This window comes from Crocodylus siamensis, chromosome 5, assembly GCF_052110815.1.
Source record: "Crocodylus siamensis isolate JL-2025a chromosome 5, ASM5211081v1, whole genome shotgun sequence".
NCBI classification, from domain to species: domain Eukaryota; kingdom Metazoa; phylum Chordata; order Crocodylia; family Crocodylidae; genus Crocodylus; species Crocodylus siamensis.
The window spans coordinates 28,684,388-28,704,055 of NC_143399.1; the positions used below are offsets into that span (position 1 = coordinate 28,684,388).

At 43.8% G+C, this 19,668-nt stretch overlaps 1 protein-coding gene across 2 annotated transcripts in view; it reads right to left on the reverse strand.

The window, feature by feature from the left end:
• Positions 1-19,668, reverse strand: part of COL24A1 (collagen type XXIV alpha 1 chain) — a 270,456-nt gene that overhangs the window by 199,313 nt on the left and 51,475 nt on the right. For both annotated transcript variants that reach the window (XM_090049548.1, XM_090049547.1), the window contains exons 4-6: positions 17,964-18,017; positions 15,533-15,586; positions 385-438 (exon numbers count right to left, since the gene is read on the reverse strand). In XM_090049548.1, coding sequence (XP_089905674.1) covers positions 385-438; positions 15,533-15,586; positions 17,964-18,017 — 162 coding nt within the window. The remainder of the gene's footprint in view (positions 1-384; positions 439-15,532; positions 15,587-17,963; positions 18,018-19,668) is intronic.

Below are 19,668 nucleotides of genomic sequence, written 5' to 3' on the forward strand. Positions count from 1 at the left end.
TCACTCACATGGATTTTACACATTTACTGATTTAAGCAGGGTCACTCCTGATTTAAGTATGTAAATGAGGGCATAGTCATGACAGTTATGTTTCAACTACAGAATGCTTTTGCCTTTTTGAAGAGGCTTACTTTATTGTAGTGCACTAAAATCCAACTCCCATATATCCATTAGCAATTCTTAGAAAAAAAAATGTCAGAGAAACACCAGACACAGGATTAATCACTACAACATATAAAAAGCAGTAGTCATACTGCTTCTTATCATGATCATTAATTGAAAAGTAGAGACTAAAATTCACACAACACTTAAAAAGATTAGACCCATCAATACAAAGGGCCAGGGAATAATCATAATATTGGTTTTTAAATGAGAATGGATTACCTTTTCTCCACGTTTTGCTTGCCCTGGGGAAAACCCTGGATCTCCTTTACGGCCCTATATCAGAGAAATTGAATCAGTTAATATAATACAAGTATAGAGGAATGTTTTATTTCATAGCTAGCTACAAAATATTCACAGCTGAAGCAGTTTGAGGGGGGAGAGGTCTAAAGGTTATATAAAAAAAAATTCTTATTCCAGATAGGCTTTCCAAGTTTAATATGTGACACTGCATGATATAACACAATAATCTAAATTTATCTGAGTATATTTTTTCCTGTATTTCTTCACATTGCACCTGAAATCTATTTGCTAAAAAGCCAAAATTTAGTTGCAAATGCAGAAGAGGTCCTTGCCTGTCCCATTTTAGTGTCCTTTAAAGCCTTTCTTGATATATAGGCAATTTACTTACAATGTTTCATTCATTAGTTTTTACCTGAAAAAACAAAACTGATTAGGTTGTCCTCAAGGTGTAAGACAGGAAATAATTTTCCATTAAAACCAATGCTAAGTTGTTCATTTTTTTTTTACTTCCAAGGACTTTGGATTTATTTGTGTTACAATGTAAATGTTTTTAAAGGGGAAAGTTAAGGTATAATTGGCAGGCAAAGAACTCCTTTTTGTGAAAATAGATGGCAAAAACCTACAGAAGAAATTTAACATATATTGCAATAGAAAGGGACTGATTTTTCATAAGGAAAACATATTAATATGGTTTATGCACTACATTTTCATATATTTCTATATTCCGACATCACTAAATTCTGCAGTGCACATGCTTGACTTTCCCTACTTTTCAAACATCACACATTTTTTTTATTGTAAGGAGAGGCTCAGAACCTTAAATATTTGCAGGGCAGGTTTTTAAGTCCGTTGCTTTTGTTTGCATAGCTAATAAATTAACCTTGAGGAATGGTAAAAATACCTGTATTAATACTTTAATAGGTGAGGCTGAAGTGTTCCCACTAAGCAGGCTAATGAGAGACATCCTAATTACAATGGTTTCCTCTTGGACTTTCCAAAATGAGAATGGTACTTATTGAAAATAACCCATCAGTCCTTTGGAGTGCCACATATTCTCCAAATATTAGGGAAAATAGTGTCCTCTTTTTTCACACATCTAGTACTTTCTGGAAAAGATATAGAAAATCTGGCTAATGGAATAAGTGTGAGGAATGTAGCAGAGCTCTTAGTTCAATTTTTACAGGACAGGCTGAGAGTTATTCCTGGCTAGAGGTCATTTGTTTTGTTTCCAGAAAAGGTTTCCTAAAGCAGAAAGGAATTCTTCCAGACTAACCTCTCCTTTCCCACAGCCTTCACTACCTCTACCAGCAAGACAACAACCTCACTTCATAGATCCATTAACTTTGACTTTTTAGATTCATCCCACCTCAAACTGAGTTCACTGAGATGTTGTTTACTTGTGTGTGTTTATTTGAATCTCAGTGATATCCTTGGCTTGAGTCAGTCTTGCCCTTTATATATAAGTACCCAGACGTCCAAGTCCCAAGCTCACTTCTCATCAAATTTTCAGCTATTTTCTCCAACATGAACTATTTATATATTCACTCCCCCAAAATCATCAAAAACCCTGTTGATCAGAATGCTTTAGATGTCCCCAAAACATTGGGGAAAGGAGGGGATGTAGTAGAACTGTAGTCTAACTTCCATATCTTAAGAGCTAGACAAAGACAAATACTCCAACCTTAGGATGCCATCCTATTATTAAGGCCAAATCACTTACAGTCCACTTTTGTCTTGCCTAGTTACAGATATCTAACACCTGAAAGCTGATCCCTCTTCAATAATGACTAGAATCATCCCTGGAGGCAGAGAGGCTGCAAGTTCCTCTCTCTCACCTCACGTCATAAAAGAGGAGCTGTGAAGGTGAAAACATTTGCCCTTCTGGAAAGACTGGTTCCATACCAGCACCAGCTACAGAGGTCTCCCAGGTGATGTACTGACTCAGTGGATCTCCTGGCTAGACTAGCCCTATCTGTTGTTCAGTTTATGTCAGCTAGGTCTAGTACCCCAAAAGATCAGGGGTTGTGAGTGACTTGCATCACAGCACCTTCTGCAACTAGTAGCTTATCAGATCTATGGCACAGAGTCATAGAGAAGTAGGGCCAGAAGAGATCTCCAGAGGTCAGCTAGTCCAAGTAAATCAGGCCCACCATGAGTCAATAATTCTACAGCACTTCCTCACAGTTCTCTTAGGGTGTGTCTACACGTCACCCTACAGCAATGTAGCGATACGCTATGTCACTGTACAGCGTGCTATGGCGACACAGCGATCATGCAGGTCTATATGTGATTGTTAGCTACATCACTGTAGTGCTGCACTCCCCCCAGTATAGTACGCTGCTACAGCAATCTAGCAGTGAAGTCTAACCATGCGCATGGTGCAGTAACCAACTGTACTGCTCCAAGCTTTAATACTTCCAAAAGAAAATACTAAAGTGCTACGGTGCTGTAGTGATGTTGCCATACGGCAATGTGTAGACATGCCCTTAGTATATTGCTTTGCTTTTCTTAAACCTGGTCATTTGGAAAGTTTAAATATTTAGAGACTGAGACCATATTCATACTTTATCTAATAATTAAACACAATTACCACAGGCTAAAATTAGCAAAGGGAGCCCAGATTATAACATTAAGGAAGCAATCTGAAGTCTCCTATGGTTTTATTCACAGTAACTCACATTTGCAGTATATATTTCTACATTTGCAGCATATATTTCTACAGTTTATTGACCTGTTCAAGTAAAAATTGTCCAGGCCACACAAGTAAACTTTGATTTTGGAAGTGTGAATCCTAATGTACGGGATCTCTCCAATTTACTAGGGCTGTGCACGGCTTAGGATCGCACTTCGGATCCGGGGTCACTTCAGATGCTTCGGCATCCGAAACAGCATGCCCGGAGCGAAGCGCAGGCTCAGTTCAGATGTCTGAAGCGGTTTGGAGCTTCCGAAGAGCTCTGGAAACGCTCTGGATGCTTCAGACACTGAAAGTGAAAGTTAGAAGAGGGAAGGGGAGCAGGAGAGGGAGGGAGAGTGGGAGGGGGAATGGGGGGGAAGACTGACATGTGTAGGTGGCCAGTGAGAAGGATTTCTCTCTGGCTGCCTTTCCAATGACAGCGTCTGGGGGGAGGGACCTAGAAACAGCATAAAAGACTGTTCGGAGGCATGCTGTGCCTTTTGCTAGCTTGTTCCCTATCAGGAACTGCATGAGAAAGGAACCCTCAGACTCAGGAATCTCAGCTTGCTTGCTGAACTTGCCTGCTCCTTTTTCTTCTTAGAAAGGATTGGGTAGGATTTAGTTTATCTTAGCTTAGCTATTCAATTACTATTACTATTCAGGGGTGTAGGTTGTAGCTGTGTTGATCTAAGGACATAGGCAGACAAGGTTCTTTGGGTGAATCTGATACATTTTATTAGACCAACAGAGGCTGGGGCAGATGTCTGGCAGGTCACAATGTGACAGAACTCCACTGTGTATATTGAGTCCATGAGTTTCTGTGCCTACAACCTAGGAGGCTGATGAAGTGCAGTTCATAGGCCCAGCTCTGAACAGTGGTTTGCATTGTATATTGTTCCCTCTCAGGATCAGGCCTGAGAGACTGGAGGCAGAGTGGTTTTTTGGTGAGGAATGTGCCCCCACAGGTAGTTGGGTTTTGTTGTCTTTGGTAGATTCTGGTGCACAGTTTGTGGGGGTACTGAAGATAGTTGGCAGGTTTTGTGTTTTGAGCTGTAGGAAGTTGGCTTCAGTTCTGGTGATGAGGTTAAGTGCTTGTTTGCATGTACAAACCACTTTTCAGAACTAGGACTATGAACTGCACTTCATCAGCCTCCTATGTAGTAGGTACAGAAACTCATGGACTCAATATACACAGTGGAGTTCTGGCACACTGCGACTGGCATGACATCTGACATGCCAGGCACTTCTGCACTTTCACCTGTGCCGCTACATCCCCTTTTCCCCGCAACCCCCGACCCCAGCCTGTCCGTCCCCCCCGATGCCTCCATTTCCATTTTCACTGACTGGCTTTCTTGCCTGCATTGTGGACCAGGCCAGCCTCTGGCTTCTTTACTATTCCTTCCATCCAGGATCAACTGCAGGTACTTCCTCAGCCTCACAAAGGGGTTTTCAGCCCTAAAGCTTCCAAAGATACATTTTTTTAAGTACTCCTTTTTTTTTTTTCATAATACACATATCGACATTAAAACACAAGATAAGCCATCACACACCATGAGTCATATGTCCAACACAACATCTTTATTTCTTGTTATCAATTCCTTTATAAAAAGAAAGGCTCTGTGACAGTTCTGTTTGGGTACCTTTGATGCCGCTGCTGATGCTACTGGTGTTGAGCCAGCGAAGTTATTTTACCTGTTGTCACACAAAGTGGTGGACCAGGAGTGAGGCTGTAGGGGAGGAGGAGGCCTCACTGGGGCACACTGCTGTGTTGTGCAAAGGCCCCAGCACCAGGAAGCGCGCACCACAGTGTCACTCACCCATATCACGAGTTTTGCCTGTCAGCAGCCAGAGGTGCAGGGCCCCAGAAGACAGACTCCCTCAGTGAGATACACACACAGCTGGTAGGCTTCATGGTCTGGCAGCCCCAGCACCCAGGCCTGCAGTAGATTCCACCCCGTGCCCCAAGACAGACGCAGTCACCCAAGCACCCACCCATATCATGAGTTTTGCCTGTCAGCAGGTTGAGGTGCAGGGCCCCAGAAGACAGACTCCCCCAGTGAGACACATACAGAGCTGGCGTGCTTTGTGGCCTCAGCAGGGGCTACCAACCCTGCAGTTTTCAGCCCTCTGTGCCTTAACACACAGGGCCATCTGTGTCATGAGTTTTGCCTGTCAGCAGCTTGAGGTACAGTTTTCCCCAAACCCCTGCACCGATCTTCTTGAAACTTGGCATGACTTGTGGTCTCAGCAGGGGCCATCACCCCTGGAATTTTCACCCCCCTGTGGTGTAACACATAGACATGATGTGAGTTTTGCTTTCAAGAATTTGGGGTGCAGTTCCCCACAAAACCATGCACCTAGCTTCTTGATGTTTGGTAGGCTTCATGCTCTCAGAAAAGGCTACCAGCCCAGCAAGTTTGGCCCAAATCAGAGACAAAACAACAAAGCTATAGATATTTCACTGATCCCCCATTATACCCTATGGCCAGATCTCCGAGACAGCTCCAAAGCTTCGGAGCCACTTCGGCTAGATCAAAGTGGCAAACCGATCTGGAGCTCAGGACTGGATTGCTGTCATCTGAAGTGGCTGGATCTGAAGCTGGATCAAATACCTGCCTCCTTGCACAGGCCTACAATTTACCATAGCATTCAGCAGAGGCATAGCGAGCTCGTTCAGTGTCAGGGACTGGGCTGGGGTGGGAGGTGAGGGTTCGAATGGTGCAAACCACTGGCGGGGTGGGGAATGACTATTCCTGGTATGGCAAAGATTCCCATGGTGCAGGGGCAGGGAGGGTGATTCAGAAACCGCCCTCTAAAGATGATTCCTGGGGCTGGTGCCCTGCCTGCTGACTCTCCTCAGTTAAGTTACTGGCATTCAGCTTAAGTCAGTTCCATCTATAACTTGTTTTTTGTATCCAAGGAAGTTACTTTTTACTGCTAAATTTTAGCCACATCAGAGCTGGGTTAAAGATGGTATATGCTCTTTATTTACAAGGAACTAAATCAGTATAGACAGCTGTTCAGGCATTCTTGGCAGAGAATCCTATCCTCAGCCACCAAGTTTTTTGAACACATATAGCCTATATTTAAGCCCAACTGTTAGGGTGCCATCATGTCCAAATGCAATTGGGTAAACACCTGTCTCAGGGAAGAGTCCCAGTCAAGACAGCATTTCTATTAACAACCTTTAAAAGAGCAAATGATGTCTCTTCTTCAAGAAGCCCTTTTATTGCAGCACTAGCTAATCTAATAAAGGATCCAGGCACCTAAATGTCAGGTGGCTCAGTATCTCAGCATGGAAACCAGAATCCTGCATTAGGCTCCCTGTATAGCGCTTGGTGAGCCTTATGCACCTCAGAACAGAATCCAAAATGGCCAGCACACCGAGCGGGGAGCTGCCTAAGGTCAGCACAGCTTGCTGGGAGCTGCCTAGATCTAGTCAATGGGAATTACTGAGGACAGATGTCAGTCTTAAATCCTGCCTCTTAGGTACTTCAGGGCTACAGGGAGGATCCATGGCTTTCCTGAGGGTAAGCACCTATGACCTTTCTTTCAAAGACCTGACCAAGGCTCATTCTTGTCTTTTAAAATATTGCCAAAGAAGGTGCTGGTGCACGCCTCATATTGAGCAAGCTTGTGGTTATGAACACTCAGTAAAGGAGTGGGAGACTCACAGTTAACTTCCTGCTCTGCCTTGGAGAAAGTTAAACCCATATCTCTCACCTTACAGGAGAGTGTCCTAGCCACCAGACTACATCCACTGATCAAAAAACACACTCCTAAGAAAAAGGACCATCATCCAGGACTTCCCACAGTCAGGCAAGTGATGTAACTACTGTGCTACAAAGTCATGTTTCCTCTTACACTGCTTCACTAATGGAGTGAATCTTAATTTTATTTCTACACAATGACAATTTTAGCAGGAAGGACAAGTGCCCTCATCCAGAAAAGCCTATACTGTAGATCTTGTGGCATTCTTCTGGGATGTGTGAGGTGCAGGATTGAATCCCTCCAGGTAACAAAGGTAATTAAATCTGGGTTTGCTACTTCTGACTTGAGAACTGTAGCTAGTCTTTAAAAGAACGTAGCAACTATGTCTGTTCTGTAAGGAACCTGAAGCTGTTGCTACATTTAGGGCTTCTCTGAGAATGCCTACCACATCAACCCCCTCAGGGCTCTTAGTTTGCATCCTGATCAGAGCTACACAAGATACTTTACAGTGCATTGGATTAATCTAATGTGCAGTAAAGCATAGGCAAAGGGAGAAAATATTATTTGGGAGGGCTGAATAAAACTTAAAAAATACTTCTACACACACACAGACACTGCCCAGCAAGTAACTCTGTCAAGGAGAAGGGACGTGGGGGAGGGAAAGGGCATGGGGGGCAGATCGAGGCACCCACAGCGAGGGAGGGAGTGGGGCAGAGGCAGGGGCTGTGGTGAATAGGGCCCCAGGGCAGGTCATGGGATAGCTGGAGCCTGGGTGGACATGTCCAGGGGCGTGGGGGGGGGCGGCGCTCCCACCACTGCATGCACCCTGGGGGAGGCACAGGAGGTATGTGCCACCCAGATTTGTGTGCAGGGCATCGTGGAAGTGGGTTGCTGCTGTAGGCTGGGCTCTGAGCCCCACTGCCATTGCCCAGGAGCTGTGCGTGATGCCATGCTGTGCCTCCTACAGCCGGGCGGGCAGGGGATGCAGTGCAGGCACAGCCAGTGCATGCAAGATGCATGGCCTCACACATTGCTCCCAGGCAAGGGCAGCAAGGGTGCAGAGCCTCAGCACACAGCAGCAGCCCACCTCCATGGTGCCCTGCACACAAGTCCAGGGGGCACATGCCCCCACATGTCTCTGGGATGCATGCAGCAGCGGGAACTCCCCTGCAGCCTTGGACAACTGCCCGGGCTCCAACCATCCCACGACCCGCCCTGGCCTCAGGGCGTCATTCCCCCTGGCCCCAGCCCCTGCCCCACTCCCTCCTTCACTGTGGGGGTCTCAATCTGCCCCCCTGCTCTTTCCCCTTCACCTTCATAGACTTGCCTGCAGGGTGGTGCATTCTTGGCTGCCTTGGCAGGCTGCAGCTGCGTATCTGTCTGTGCACATCCTTCCCCCCACTGCAGCTGCCCAGAGCCCACGGCCAGGATGCCCTGTGATCCTCTGAGCTGCCACCACTGCCCCATGTTTGGGGGGACTACGCCCCATTAGCCCTGGCCTTCCACCACCTATGCAGTGAAGTGTGGCCGTCTACACATGTGCAGCAATTACTACACAATATATTAGTCTAATGCACTGTTTTCTGGTACCTGTATGTACTCATACCTGTATATAACATGCCGTACTGTATGTGTAGATGCTGACTAGAAGCAAATTGCTTCTAGCGAGCCTAGGCAGCAGGGGCCCACAGTGGGTGAGGAGAGCTGCCCTGGCTTGGTGGGATGCTGCCTGCTAGCTATGTGGAGCTGGCAGATGGGTCACAATCTCCACATGGCTGGAAGCAGCTGCCTGCCCAGCCGGGATAGTTCTCCCCTCCTCCCTTGAGGTGAGCCCAATCTCCCCCTGCCTGGGATGGAGCTGCCCACAGAGCCAGAACAGCTCCCCTCTTCTTCAGAGCTCACAGCTAAGCCCCTGTGACCCCTGCCAGGCTGGGGCTGGCACCTGGGGGAGCCTGGAGCTCCCCTTGACTGCTGCACAGGAGCAGAGCAGGGCAGGAACAGCCCTTGACTGGACAGCTGCCTGGCTAAGTTTGTTCCTGACAGGGGCGTGGAGATATGGACTGGGGAGCTTTGATGAGCCTGAATTTTCTGTGCAGAAAATTCAAGTACATTAATTGCATGTGTATACGTGCTCACAGAGGTGCAATTTTAGGCATATACAGATTTTTAAAATAAAAAAGTAAGGCACCTATGGAATTCAGGCACTGGCATCAATAGGTGGAAGCTGAGTACAGGTTTACAGAATCAAAGGTACAGAACTTCCACTTCTAGCACCTAAGTCCTTCACTTGATGAGACCCATGTGGCTCCAAACTTTTTTTTAGATTTCCTAGCACACATTTTGTAACTCTCTGATGAAAGGAACCCACAAAACCACTCTTTAGCTAGAGGAAGATGACATGCTTCAGATAATCGCAAAAAAAGTGCCAAACATATAGATTAATTAACCACATTTCTAGTACTGGTCAAACAGTTTGGCTTTCAGTGCACACAGAGCTCCATTTGAACATAATATTAAGCTAAAATAGGAGTGAGCTCTGATTTAAAATGTCTTGTAACAGCCACAAAGTTGTAAAAAACAGAACCTGGAACTGATGTGGCACTGATTTGCTCTGATACCCCAGCAGCAAGAAGGGTGAATGACAGAAGAGACTTTTGTAAGCTTCACATGAGTGAGGACTGCCTTGCAGAGTAGTGCTCCTTGAATCATTTAGAGCAAGGGTGTCAAGGGTGCTGCCCATAGAGCCAGATCATCAGGCTCCCAATGTGGGCAGTCTGAGATCCACCTGTCTCCCCTTCTCCTAGCCCACATGCCAAATCTAGCACCTGCACTAGCCAGTCCGGGATTGTGCCACCTATGGCACCTGCTCTGGCTGGATGAGGACATGAGCGGCACATGGAGCTTGTTCCAGCTAGTCTGGGGCAGATGTTGCATGTGTAGGTCCCAGAGCGGGCACTGTGCACAGTGCAGTTTCAGACCAGCCACAGTGCATGCCAGATCTGGTATTCAAGGGACCCACAGAGCCCTCCCCCTTGCATGGTGGATTCAGAGCCCGCTCTGGTTGGTCTGGGACTGTGGTGCACAACCTGGCCAGATCAGGATGCAAGTGGGATACAGCACCCAGTCCAGCCAGTCTGGGGAAGACACCATAGGCAGTAAAGGTCCCAGAGTGATCACTGCAGTCAGACTAGCTATAGTAGATGCTGCAGGCACTGGATCTAGCGTGTGCAGAGGAATGGGTGTGGGAAGGGTGTCTATGGGCCTCATCCAGCCCATGGGGCTAGTCCTGCACTGTACATCTGACCCATGAACCAGCACTCTGCCATTCATCGCCCCATGGGACCAGATGAGTTTGACACCCCTGATTTAGAGAGAGCTCACAGATGAAATCTATCCCTGATGAGAACAAACAGGCTGCACTGAACCCAAAGATCTGTCATATTTTCTCTTAAGGTAGATTTTTTTAAAACTGTATAGCTTGTTACGACTGCTTACCAGTTGCTTGGACTATGGGTGGAAGCTCATGGCAGGCTTTCCAAAGTAAAGATGAGACAGGCTATTTTATGTTGTATTTATTTTCAAAGAGTTATTGCAGAATGTTGCTTTGATTATAATAGAGATTTACATCTCTAAGAACAACAAAAAATTGCTTGGTAACAACAGAGAGACTGCATTTCAAATTGGGACAGGACTTGGTCAATTTTAAACACAAGAAAGATACTCCTGTAATACACACTGTTCTTTTTAAACTCGTTCATAAGACAACGTTACTACAATTAGCCTTGTGCTGATGGCTCTCAGGAATTCCTTTTAAAATATAAATCACGTTATCTTCCCCTTCAAAAATGAAGTGAATGAAAGTTAACAAAAGAAAAGATTAAAAGATTTATTTTTAATACTAATCCATATAAAACAAAGCCAGGGAGCCCTATGGGCTGTGCCTTTGCTCACTAGATCTGGAGCTCAGGGTGGCACTGGGCCTGATCATAGAATCACAGAAGTCGGGTCAGAAGGGACCTTATAGATTTTCAAGTCCGACCCCCTGCCAGGGCAGAAGAAAAAAAACTGGGCTCAAATGATCCCAGCCAGGTAGGCATCAAGCCTCCTCTTAAAGACTCCCAGGGTAGGAGCCAGCACCACTTCTCTTGGAAGCTGGTTCCAGATCCTAGCCGCCCTGACTGTGAAGTAGTTCTTGCGGATGTCTAATCTAGACCTCCTCTCCAACAACTTATGGCGATTATTCCTTGTTATGCCAGGGGGCACTAGGGGAAACAAGGTCTCTCCCAAACCCTTCTGGTCCCCCCTAGTGAGTTTATAGACTGTCACCAGGCCCCCCCCCTTCTCTTGTGAAGGCTGAACAGGTTCAGGTCCCGCAGTCTCTCATTGTAGGGTCTGCCCTGTAGTCCCCGGATCATGCGGGTAGCCCTCCTCTGGACCCTCTCAATGTTGTCCACATCTCTCCTGAAGTGGGGCACACAGCACTGAACACAGTACTCCAGCTGTGGCCTGACCAGTGTTGGATAGAGGGGGAGGATCACCTCCCTGGCTCTACCTGAGATGCACCTGTGGATGCACGACAAGGTCCAGTTAGCCCTTCCAACTGTGACCTCGCATTGTTGGCCCATGTTCATCTTGGAGTCAATAATGACTCCTAGATCCCTTTCTGCCTCCATACTCTCAAGAAGGGAGTTTCCCATCTTATAAGTGTGCTGCTGGTTACTACTGCCCAAGTGCAGCACCCTACACTTGTCAGTGTTGAAGTGCATCCTGTTTTTGCTAGCCCACCCCTGTAACCTATCCAAGTCTTGCTGCAGTCTTTCCCTCCCTACTAGTGTGCCCACCTCACCCCAAATTTTGGTATCATCAGCAATCCCAGTGTGCAGAGACCCCAGACCCTGATCTGGGCACATGGGATCAGGTGGGGGCAATGTGGGATATGGCAGAGGCAGCACGGGGCTTGATGATGCCATGTAAGACCAAAAAGGGGTGGGGCAAGGCCCCATGGCCTTGATCCCAGGATGTGGGGCTGGGCAGAGGCAGCATGGGGCCCTGATGCTAGCAAAAAGAGGAAGACTGGGATCCAATCTCAGGGCATGGGGGGGACAAGCCAAGGCCACATGGGCCCAATCCTGGCACACGGGGTCTGATCTGGCCCTCAAACTGGCTCTGTGTCATTCATCTGCACTGTGAAGCCAAAAGGTTGAGCCCTGCCTGTCTAAACGAAGACTGGAGATAGTCCCATTACCTGGATTAGTTTTTATAACCTGTCCCCCCCTGCCCCGAATCACTCAGTTTGTTTTCTGGCTCCGATCACCTTGCCTCTCCCACAAGTGCCCTTCCTTTTTCCTCCCCCTTCCCTAGGCTCTGTATTCTAATCACTGCTTTCTATTTAGAAGCTCAGCTTTCTTCAGTCCCCTCACAGTATTTGATGAAGTAAACTGCTGCTTACAAAATCTTATGAACTTCTGATGTACTTGGTCTGTAAGGTGCAAATCTACCCTGCCTTCTATAGAAGAGTCAGGGTTAAAGACAGAAATGAAATGACAGGCACCAGGGTGCATATTTAAGTTCCTGTCAGAAAAAAAGCAACAGCAGACTGCTTCTAACAATGAAACTGTGGTCTCAGTTGAAGCTCTTCACCTCAGGAAAAGGATAACTATAGCTACTCTGGCATCGAGCCCTAGTTACATGCAATGAGACAACTATTCGGAGAGCTCCAGTGTTTGACATACCTGCCAACTTCTCAAAATGAAAATGTGAAGGATAAAGAGCATTCAAAAAGCACTGGGTATTAGGCAAGAATCTTGTAATTCCTTCCCAACCTGAAAGTGCAGCCACTTTAATTTTTTTTTTTTTTAAATTTCCACTAGCTTATCCATGGAAAGTGTTTCATTCTATGCAAACAGTTCTTTAAATGAAATATTGCCTTTTCTATTTTCCTCCTTCTATTTTTCACTTTTCCTTAGTAACAGGACCACATCTTTGCATCAGAGTATTTCAGCCAAATTCTTGTATAGTTTTTCACTTTGTTAAGGTCCCTGGGAATTTTACTCCCTACTAACTTGTCTCTTCAGTCAATTATGTTTCCTAATTTTTAATTCTGAATTGAATTTTCTGCTATTTGACTCTCTCGTGCAGCACTATTCCCTTCCATTGGAAAGGCACTGCAGGAATCCAGCCACTCGGCAACACAGAATAAATGGCAGGATGACATTTTATCCCTTGTTTTGGCATCAACAATTTCTCTCTCTCATCAAATCTCTGCACCTGCTACATTTCTGATTAGAAATCTTGACTAAATCCACCTATAGGCCCTGCTCAATTTCTGAAGGCCAATCCAAAAATCTGTTAAAGTCCATGGAGAGTCGTTGTCCCCCACCCAGATTTTAATAGGCACTGTTCAGATCATTGTGGGTGATGGAGTGAACAGGACCATGTCTCAGCTGACAGTGTTTTTGGAAATACTGAGCCTGAGCCTCCTCTTGCTGACATCACTATAAATCAAAGGTAACTTCAGTGAAATCAAGACTTACACTGATGTGAAACCAGAGTGAAAGGACAATCAAGCCCATCAAATTTAAAATAAAAGGCAAATTAATGCCTGGAAGCTATATACAGAGATGAAGTTATAGCATTAAATTAATGTGCCATGTCATTTCCAGTTAAAATTGTTTCGTGCTTTTTTCAATTCTGAATAATAATATCTAGAAAATTAAAATTTCAACCTTTTGCTCTTCCCTTTTCCAATTCAAACCAATTAAACTAAGAGAGAGTTGCAAGAAAGAGTGAATTATAATAAAGCTGTGATAAATTCTCAGCAAAATTCTTTTGATAGTTTGCCTATTTCTGTTTCTCCTCAACATAAGAAATTCCTTGTCACTTTACCCTAGAACAAGAGTCATTTTTATATGTGGCTTTCAAATGTGGACAAGCAATAAATGATTGCAAACCACCATGTGACTGTAAAAAAATGCTTAAATATTTAATCTATTTAACATTACAGGGAAGCCAGAACAATGCCAAAATCCACACTCAATTTTGTTGAACTAATTCTTTTTTTTATGAAATGACAACAATGCTTGTAAGCAATTCTACACCAAACCTCAACCCCTTTGTATAGGGTGCCTTCAAGTCTATGCATGTCAGTTGGAACTGCCTATGCTGCCGTTTGTTTAAAAACATCAGTAATAATGTAGAAAGCTATCAACATATTAACACAGATTCTAGCACTCTCAAAGTACATGGTAACTTGTTAGTGTAAATAGAAGATACATTATGCATCTTAAGGGAAGAATAAAAATCCTTTATGAAGTTACTGACAGGAAGTGATTACATTTGATCTACTCTGCTTTAAGAATAAACATACTTAGGTTTAATTTTAGCTTGTTCAAATTATCAGAGGTCTATAGACCCATGGTCAATGGATCTTTAGAAGTTCAGCTTTAGCAAGCATCTGTCTTGTTTCTGTTTAATTCAAGATATTATGAAAGGAATTTGTAATGAGATAGCAATTTTCCATTGAGACAGAAGTTGACTGCAGCACTAGCCACACACGTTAACAGTAACAAATGATGCTTGAATAAGAAAAGTAGATCTCATAGAGATGCCTAAAACATAGCCTAGTTTTTAAGAATTACCTTTAGTTTTTAAAAGCATGAACCCAGCCACAGGGTAGAGTAAAAAAGCTTGCAAAAACCTTTGTATGACCCAAGGAAAAGAAATTTTTGCTATGAAATAATCTTAGAAATAGTGGGTTGCAGTTATTTTGAGTAAAAGTTATATGCACTTTCCTATTGCACAGCCTGAATACCTATTGTACCTAAGCAAATTATAAATGACTATGTTTAACTACGGTCATAAATGAGTTACTAACAAAAAGGCATATAGAAGACACAAAGCGACTTTGTTTCACAATGGCAAACACTGTGAGGTTTATGTGCTATATTTTCATATCCTCAAGCAGTTTTTAACACCTGTCACCACAGGTCAGATTCCTGCCACAAGGGATCATACTAAAACAAATCATGGCCAGTTTTGTTTTTTCCTAACATATCTATCAAATTTTGAAAACTAAATACGAGTTGAAGGCATTTTTCAACTGCACAAATCTGTCTGAAACTATTTAAGTGGCCTATGTTACCCAGGTTTGAAGGTTTGAAATGGAGTTCATAAGCCTAACATCTTTTCTGTCTAACCTAGTATTTCTTGAAAAAGCACATCCATAGTTTGATGGGGAAAAAGCTCTATTGCTTCAATCAGAGACGTTGGCTGAAAAAATCAGAATAGTTAAATACCATTAAAGGTGAAATCTTGACAAGAGAAAAGTATTTCTGGGAAGTAACTCTGTCCATGCTATTGTTTTAACAAAAGCAGAGGATTATACTGATTAGATGTTCATTCCTGAAAATATATCCTCTGAGAAATTCCAGCTTACTGAAGTAGTTGGGTTGACTCTATTGAACTTCTTCGGAATGCTAGAATTATTTGCATGAGTCAAGACTTCCAAGATGAACCCACCATTATACACACACGATTTTCTCCTGAGAGACTGGCTGTTTGGTGTGGTCTTTATCTCAGTTTTACTAGCAACATTTCCTTTAAAATGTTTACAATTGTGGTTGCCATTTGTAAACTAAATAAAATTAATCAGTGATATTCCTGGAAACAAGTGGAAAGGCTTCCAAAAAGTCAAAAGTTAGGAGGTCCATATTTGCTCATGGCTACATGAATAAATTAGCTTACCTTTGTACCTGGCAACCCTGGCAAACCTGGATTACCATGTGGTCCTGGAACACCCTAGAAAAAAAATGAAAGTGTAAAATTATTCAGAATTAGGTCTAGGAGTGTTTGGTACTTATGGAAACACTGTCCAGACAATTATCCTGAAAAATCATTGTCACTTGTATGATTTCTGACTGAGATTTTCAAAGGAGTTTAAAGGTATAGGATGCCCAGTCCTCACTGAAATTAAATGGGAATTGAGCACCTAACTTCTGTAGGCTCCATCACAGATCTCAGTTTCACTGTGTTCCCAGATAATTTTAAATAAGCTCATGGTGGGTTTTTCAGCTATAGCATAATATATTATGCTATTAGACATAATATATTATGTCTGGAAATTATATACATCTTAAACATCACATTTTTTATGTACATATATGTACAATAGAGAAAGTTGGTGTTAAAAGGAATAGGAGCAATTCCTTCTCCAGCCAACAGCCCAGAACCTTGACCATTTTGACAGACAAAGTTGACTTTTTATGCTCACCATTCACTTACTTCAACTAAAGCACAACGTATTTCAGCACTGGCTGGCAGGCATGCTGCTGAGTATGCCATCCTCTCCCATTCCCACTCATGCTTGCCAAACCTGGAAATGTAGCTGTGAAGGGACTTTGGGATGGTTCTTCCACAGTCACTTCCATGACCCCCTGAATAGGCAGGAAAGAGTGCTGGGTTCAGATGACCCCAGTCAGATGCCTATCTAACCTCCTCCTGAAGACCCCCAGGGTAGGAGAGAGCACCACCTCCTTAGAGTGGCCAAAATCTGGAATGGGCTCCCAAACTGTGAAGAAGTTCTTCCTAATGTTCAGTCTAAATCTGGTCTCTGCTAGCTTATGGCCATTATTTCTTATAACCCCCAGGGGCACCTTGGTGAGTAGAGCCTCACCAATTCTCTTCTGTGCCCCCATGATAAATTTATAGGCAACCACAAGGTCGCCTCTCAACCTTCTCCTGCGGAGGCTGAAGAGGTCCAGGTGCCCTAGTCTCTCCTCGTAGGGCTTGGTCTGCAAGCCCTTAACCATATGAGTGGCCTTTCTCTGCACCCTCTCCAGGTTATCCACATCCCTCTTGAAGTGTGGTGCCCAAAACTGGACACAGTACTCCAACTGTGGTCTGACCAGTGCCCGACAGAGGGGAAGTATCACCTCCTTGGTTGTGTTTGCCATACATCTGCTGATACACGATAAAGTGCCGTTAACCTTCGCTGATGACCTCGTCACACTGACAACTCATGTTCATCTTGGAATCCACTAGGACTCCAAGATCCCTTTCTGCTTCTGTGCTGCCGAGCAGGTCATTTCCTAGGCAGTAGGTGTGCTAGACATTTTTCCTCCCTAGGTGCAGCACTTTGCATTTCTCCTTGTTAAATTGCATTCTATTACTTTCTGTCCATTTGGGGACCTGGGGCATAGCAAACTAAAACTCCGAGAAGGAGTTTTAGTTTGCTGCTCTACAGCTGTGGTGTGAAGCACAGGGCTCTGTGTAGCTCAGGGACTCTTCAGGAAGCCTGTGCAGGCAGCTTGACAGCAGCCTGGGAAGACAGGCTCCGCTCAAGAAAAACAGTGAGCCTGATCCTTTTATTTCCCTAGGAGCCTGCCTGAGCTGAGTGAGGGCCCAGTGCTACCTTCCATGGCTGAAGTGCTCCCCAGGACTGCCTGAGCCGAGTGCCTGTGGGCAGGTGCCACCTGGGCGGGGAGGGGGCCTGCTGCTGCCATGGAGGGAAGCACCAGCCCCCTGCCCCTTAGTTCAAGGACCACTCTGCCCGCCAGCAGCTAGCCCTTATCTCCCTGCCGCCGGAAAGGCAGGTAAGTTTGGGTGTGTGCGCAACACAGGGATTTAAAGGGCCCTAAATTGAAGCGGTGTTTTTAAAAACCCACCACTTCAATTTAGGGCTCCCGTTTCATCTACACATGCCCATAGAAATCATACTTTAATTGGGCTGCTGTACAACAAGAAAGGAAAGGAGAATCTTTGATCAAGTTTCTTCCTAGCCAGCAGCAGGTAATTCAATTTCTGTTGTTGTCTACTTTGTAGCTAGGGGATATATTATTCTCAGAAGTCTATTCCCCTTCATTCCAGAAGGCAAATGACCCTAACATTAGACTTCTGAGTTCCAGACAGGAGCAGTGAAAAATTAAATATTACTGTTGCAAATATATAAGTAATTTGTCCACACATTCACACAGGATCACCTTCACTAAAGTAATGCATACTGTCAACATATTTCTTATTTGATTTTGTTGCAGGACAATTTGTATGGGGAGATCAATATGGTATCTTAATTGACTAGCAAATGAATACAGGCTAAAATAAAATAGTGATTCAAAGCGTGGCTAATTATCAAAGTTCAGCTTGTAGCTGCAGAAAAAAATATACCTATTTTACTCACCCTTGGACCTCTCTTCCCTGATGGGCCAGGTAAACCTGGAGGACCTGGAGGACCCTGGAGAAACAAACATCAAATAGTTAAGGCTAACACCAAACTAATCACTGTGCTGCAGATCAAACTCTGACTAGTTCTCCCAAAGACATTCAGCTTCTGATTACCAAGTGCAGACACCTGCTCATCTTGGAAGCAAGCTCCCAAACTAAAGCTATGTGTGTTCATAAACCTGCCTCCAAATGGGAGACGTACGGTTAAAATTACTTCATGCACAGGGATTGTAATTCCCAGTTTAGTGGGCACCTTTTGCTTAAGAAGATTACTGGAAGAACACTTTTCAAGGTCCATAATCAAGGAAGTGCAACATATTTCAAAACAGAGCATAAAAGTTAACTTAAGTAAAAAACATAGCTTACTAATTTTTACTTCCCAAACATTGCATCTATCATTCTAGGCAATTCAAAGAGTTGTACTGAAATAAACTAAACCACAAGTCATACAAAAGGAAGATATGAAGTCAAAGAAATATGACAAGCATGGCTGAAAGATTGTTTGATCATCCTGATCTTTTATATTCATGCTTTTAAACTGATATCACGCCCTTTAAAGAAAAAACTCTTTTTGATTTTCACAAGTGAATTCATACATACTCCGGCAGTATGAGAAATAACCTTTGCAATTTCATGCGACTGTTAATGATTGCATTGATATGAGATGTAACGGCAACCTCTCTCTAGTTAATAGCTTTATCCCTAGAAAAATCTCTTCCTTTCTTATTGCATTGTCTCTGTTAACTTTTGAGGCCCTTGAGGATGTTACATCTGTACTGAAACTAATGTAAAAAAAATCTGCAGTCTAGATCCCATGCTGGTTTACGTCAAATCCCATGCCATTGTACTATCTCCTATGAGGCTGCCTAAGGTATTATTCAGCCATTACTTTTCAAAGGCAAATTCAACTGTACAATCCATGCAGGTGCAGGAAACCCTCATTGTAAAAGAATCAATACACTTCCACTGCAGAACAAACTAGTGGCAAAATGGTAGGATCTAATGGACACAGAATGGTCTGAGGAAAGGATTTTATTACCATCTTCTGTATCACATCTCAATCTCACCCCTGCACAGAACACAGCTACCCAGGCTGTGCACTAGATAAAATGCTTAAATAGCCCTTGAAATTGCTTGATGTTGTTCAAAATTATTAAAAATCAATCAAAGCCAAGGAAATTATTACTGTTGTAGCTGAAATAACAATAAACAAACAGTGCAGGAAATGAAAAATTGTACTACTCCACAGTTTTTATTAGCACTTAGTGAATTATTTTATTAATATTAAATTCTTAGGCAAAATTACTGTCACCATCCTTAGAATAATAAATTCACTGGTGCAGGAGCCAATTCTGTTTAGGCACATTATACAATGTCAAATCAATTGCCTTTCCTTGGACAGAACAAAACACTGGACAATTCTGGGGAAAAAAATATTATGAGCCTTTATTTTTTACGGAGGAAAGCTCTCCTCTACAACTACCATAGTTATCTTTAAAAGATCCAAAACTACTCCTTTTTCTTTAAGTCTTTTTATTTTGGGGGCACAATTAACACAGAAGAGGCTTTCAATGTCACTGTTCTATACTTGAAACTGTGTTTCAAGAACAATGACAACTGGTGGGGAAGTTACATAGGTATCTTCCACTCTGGGAATAGTT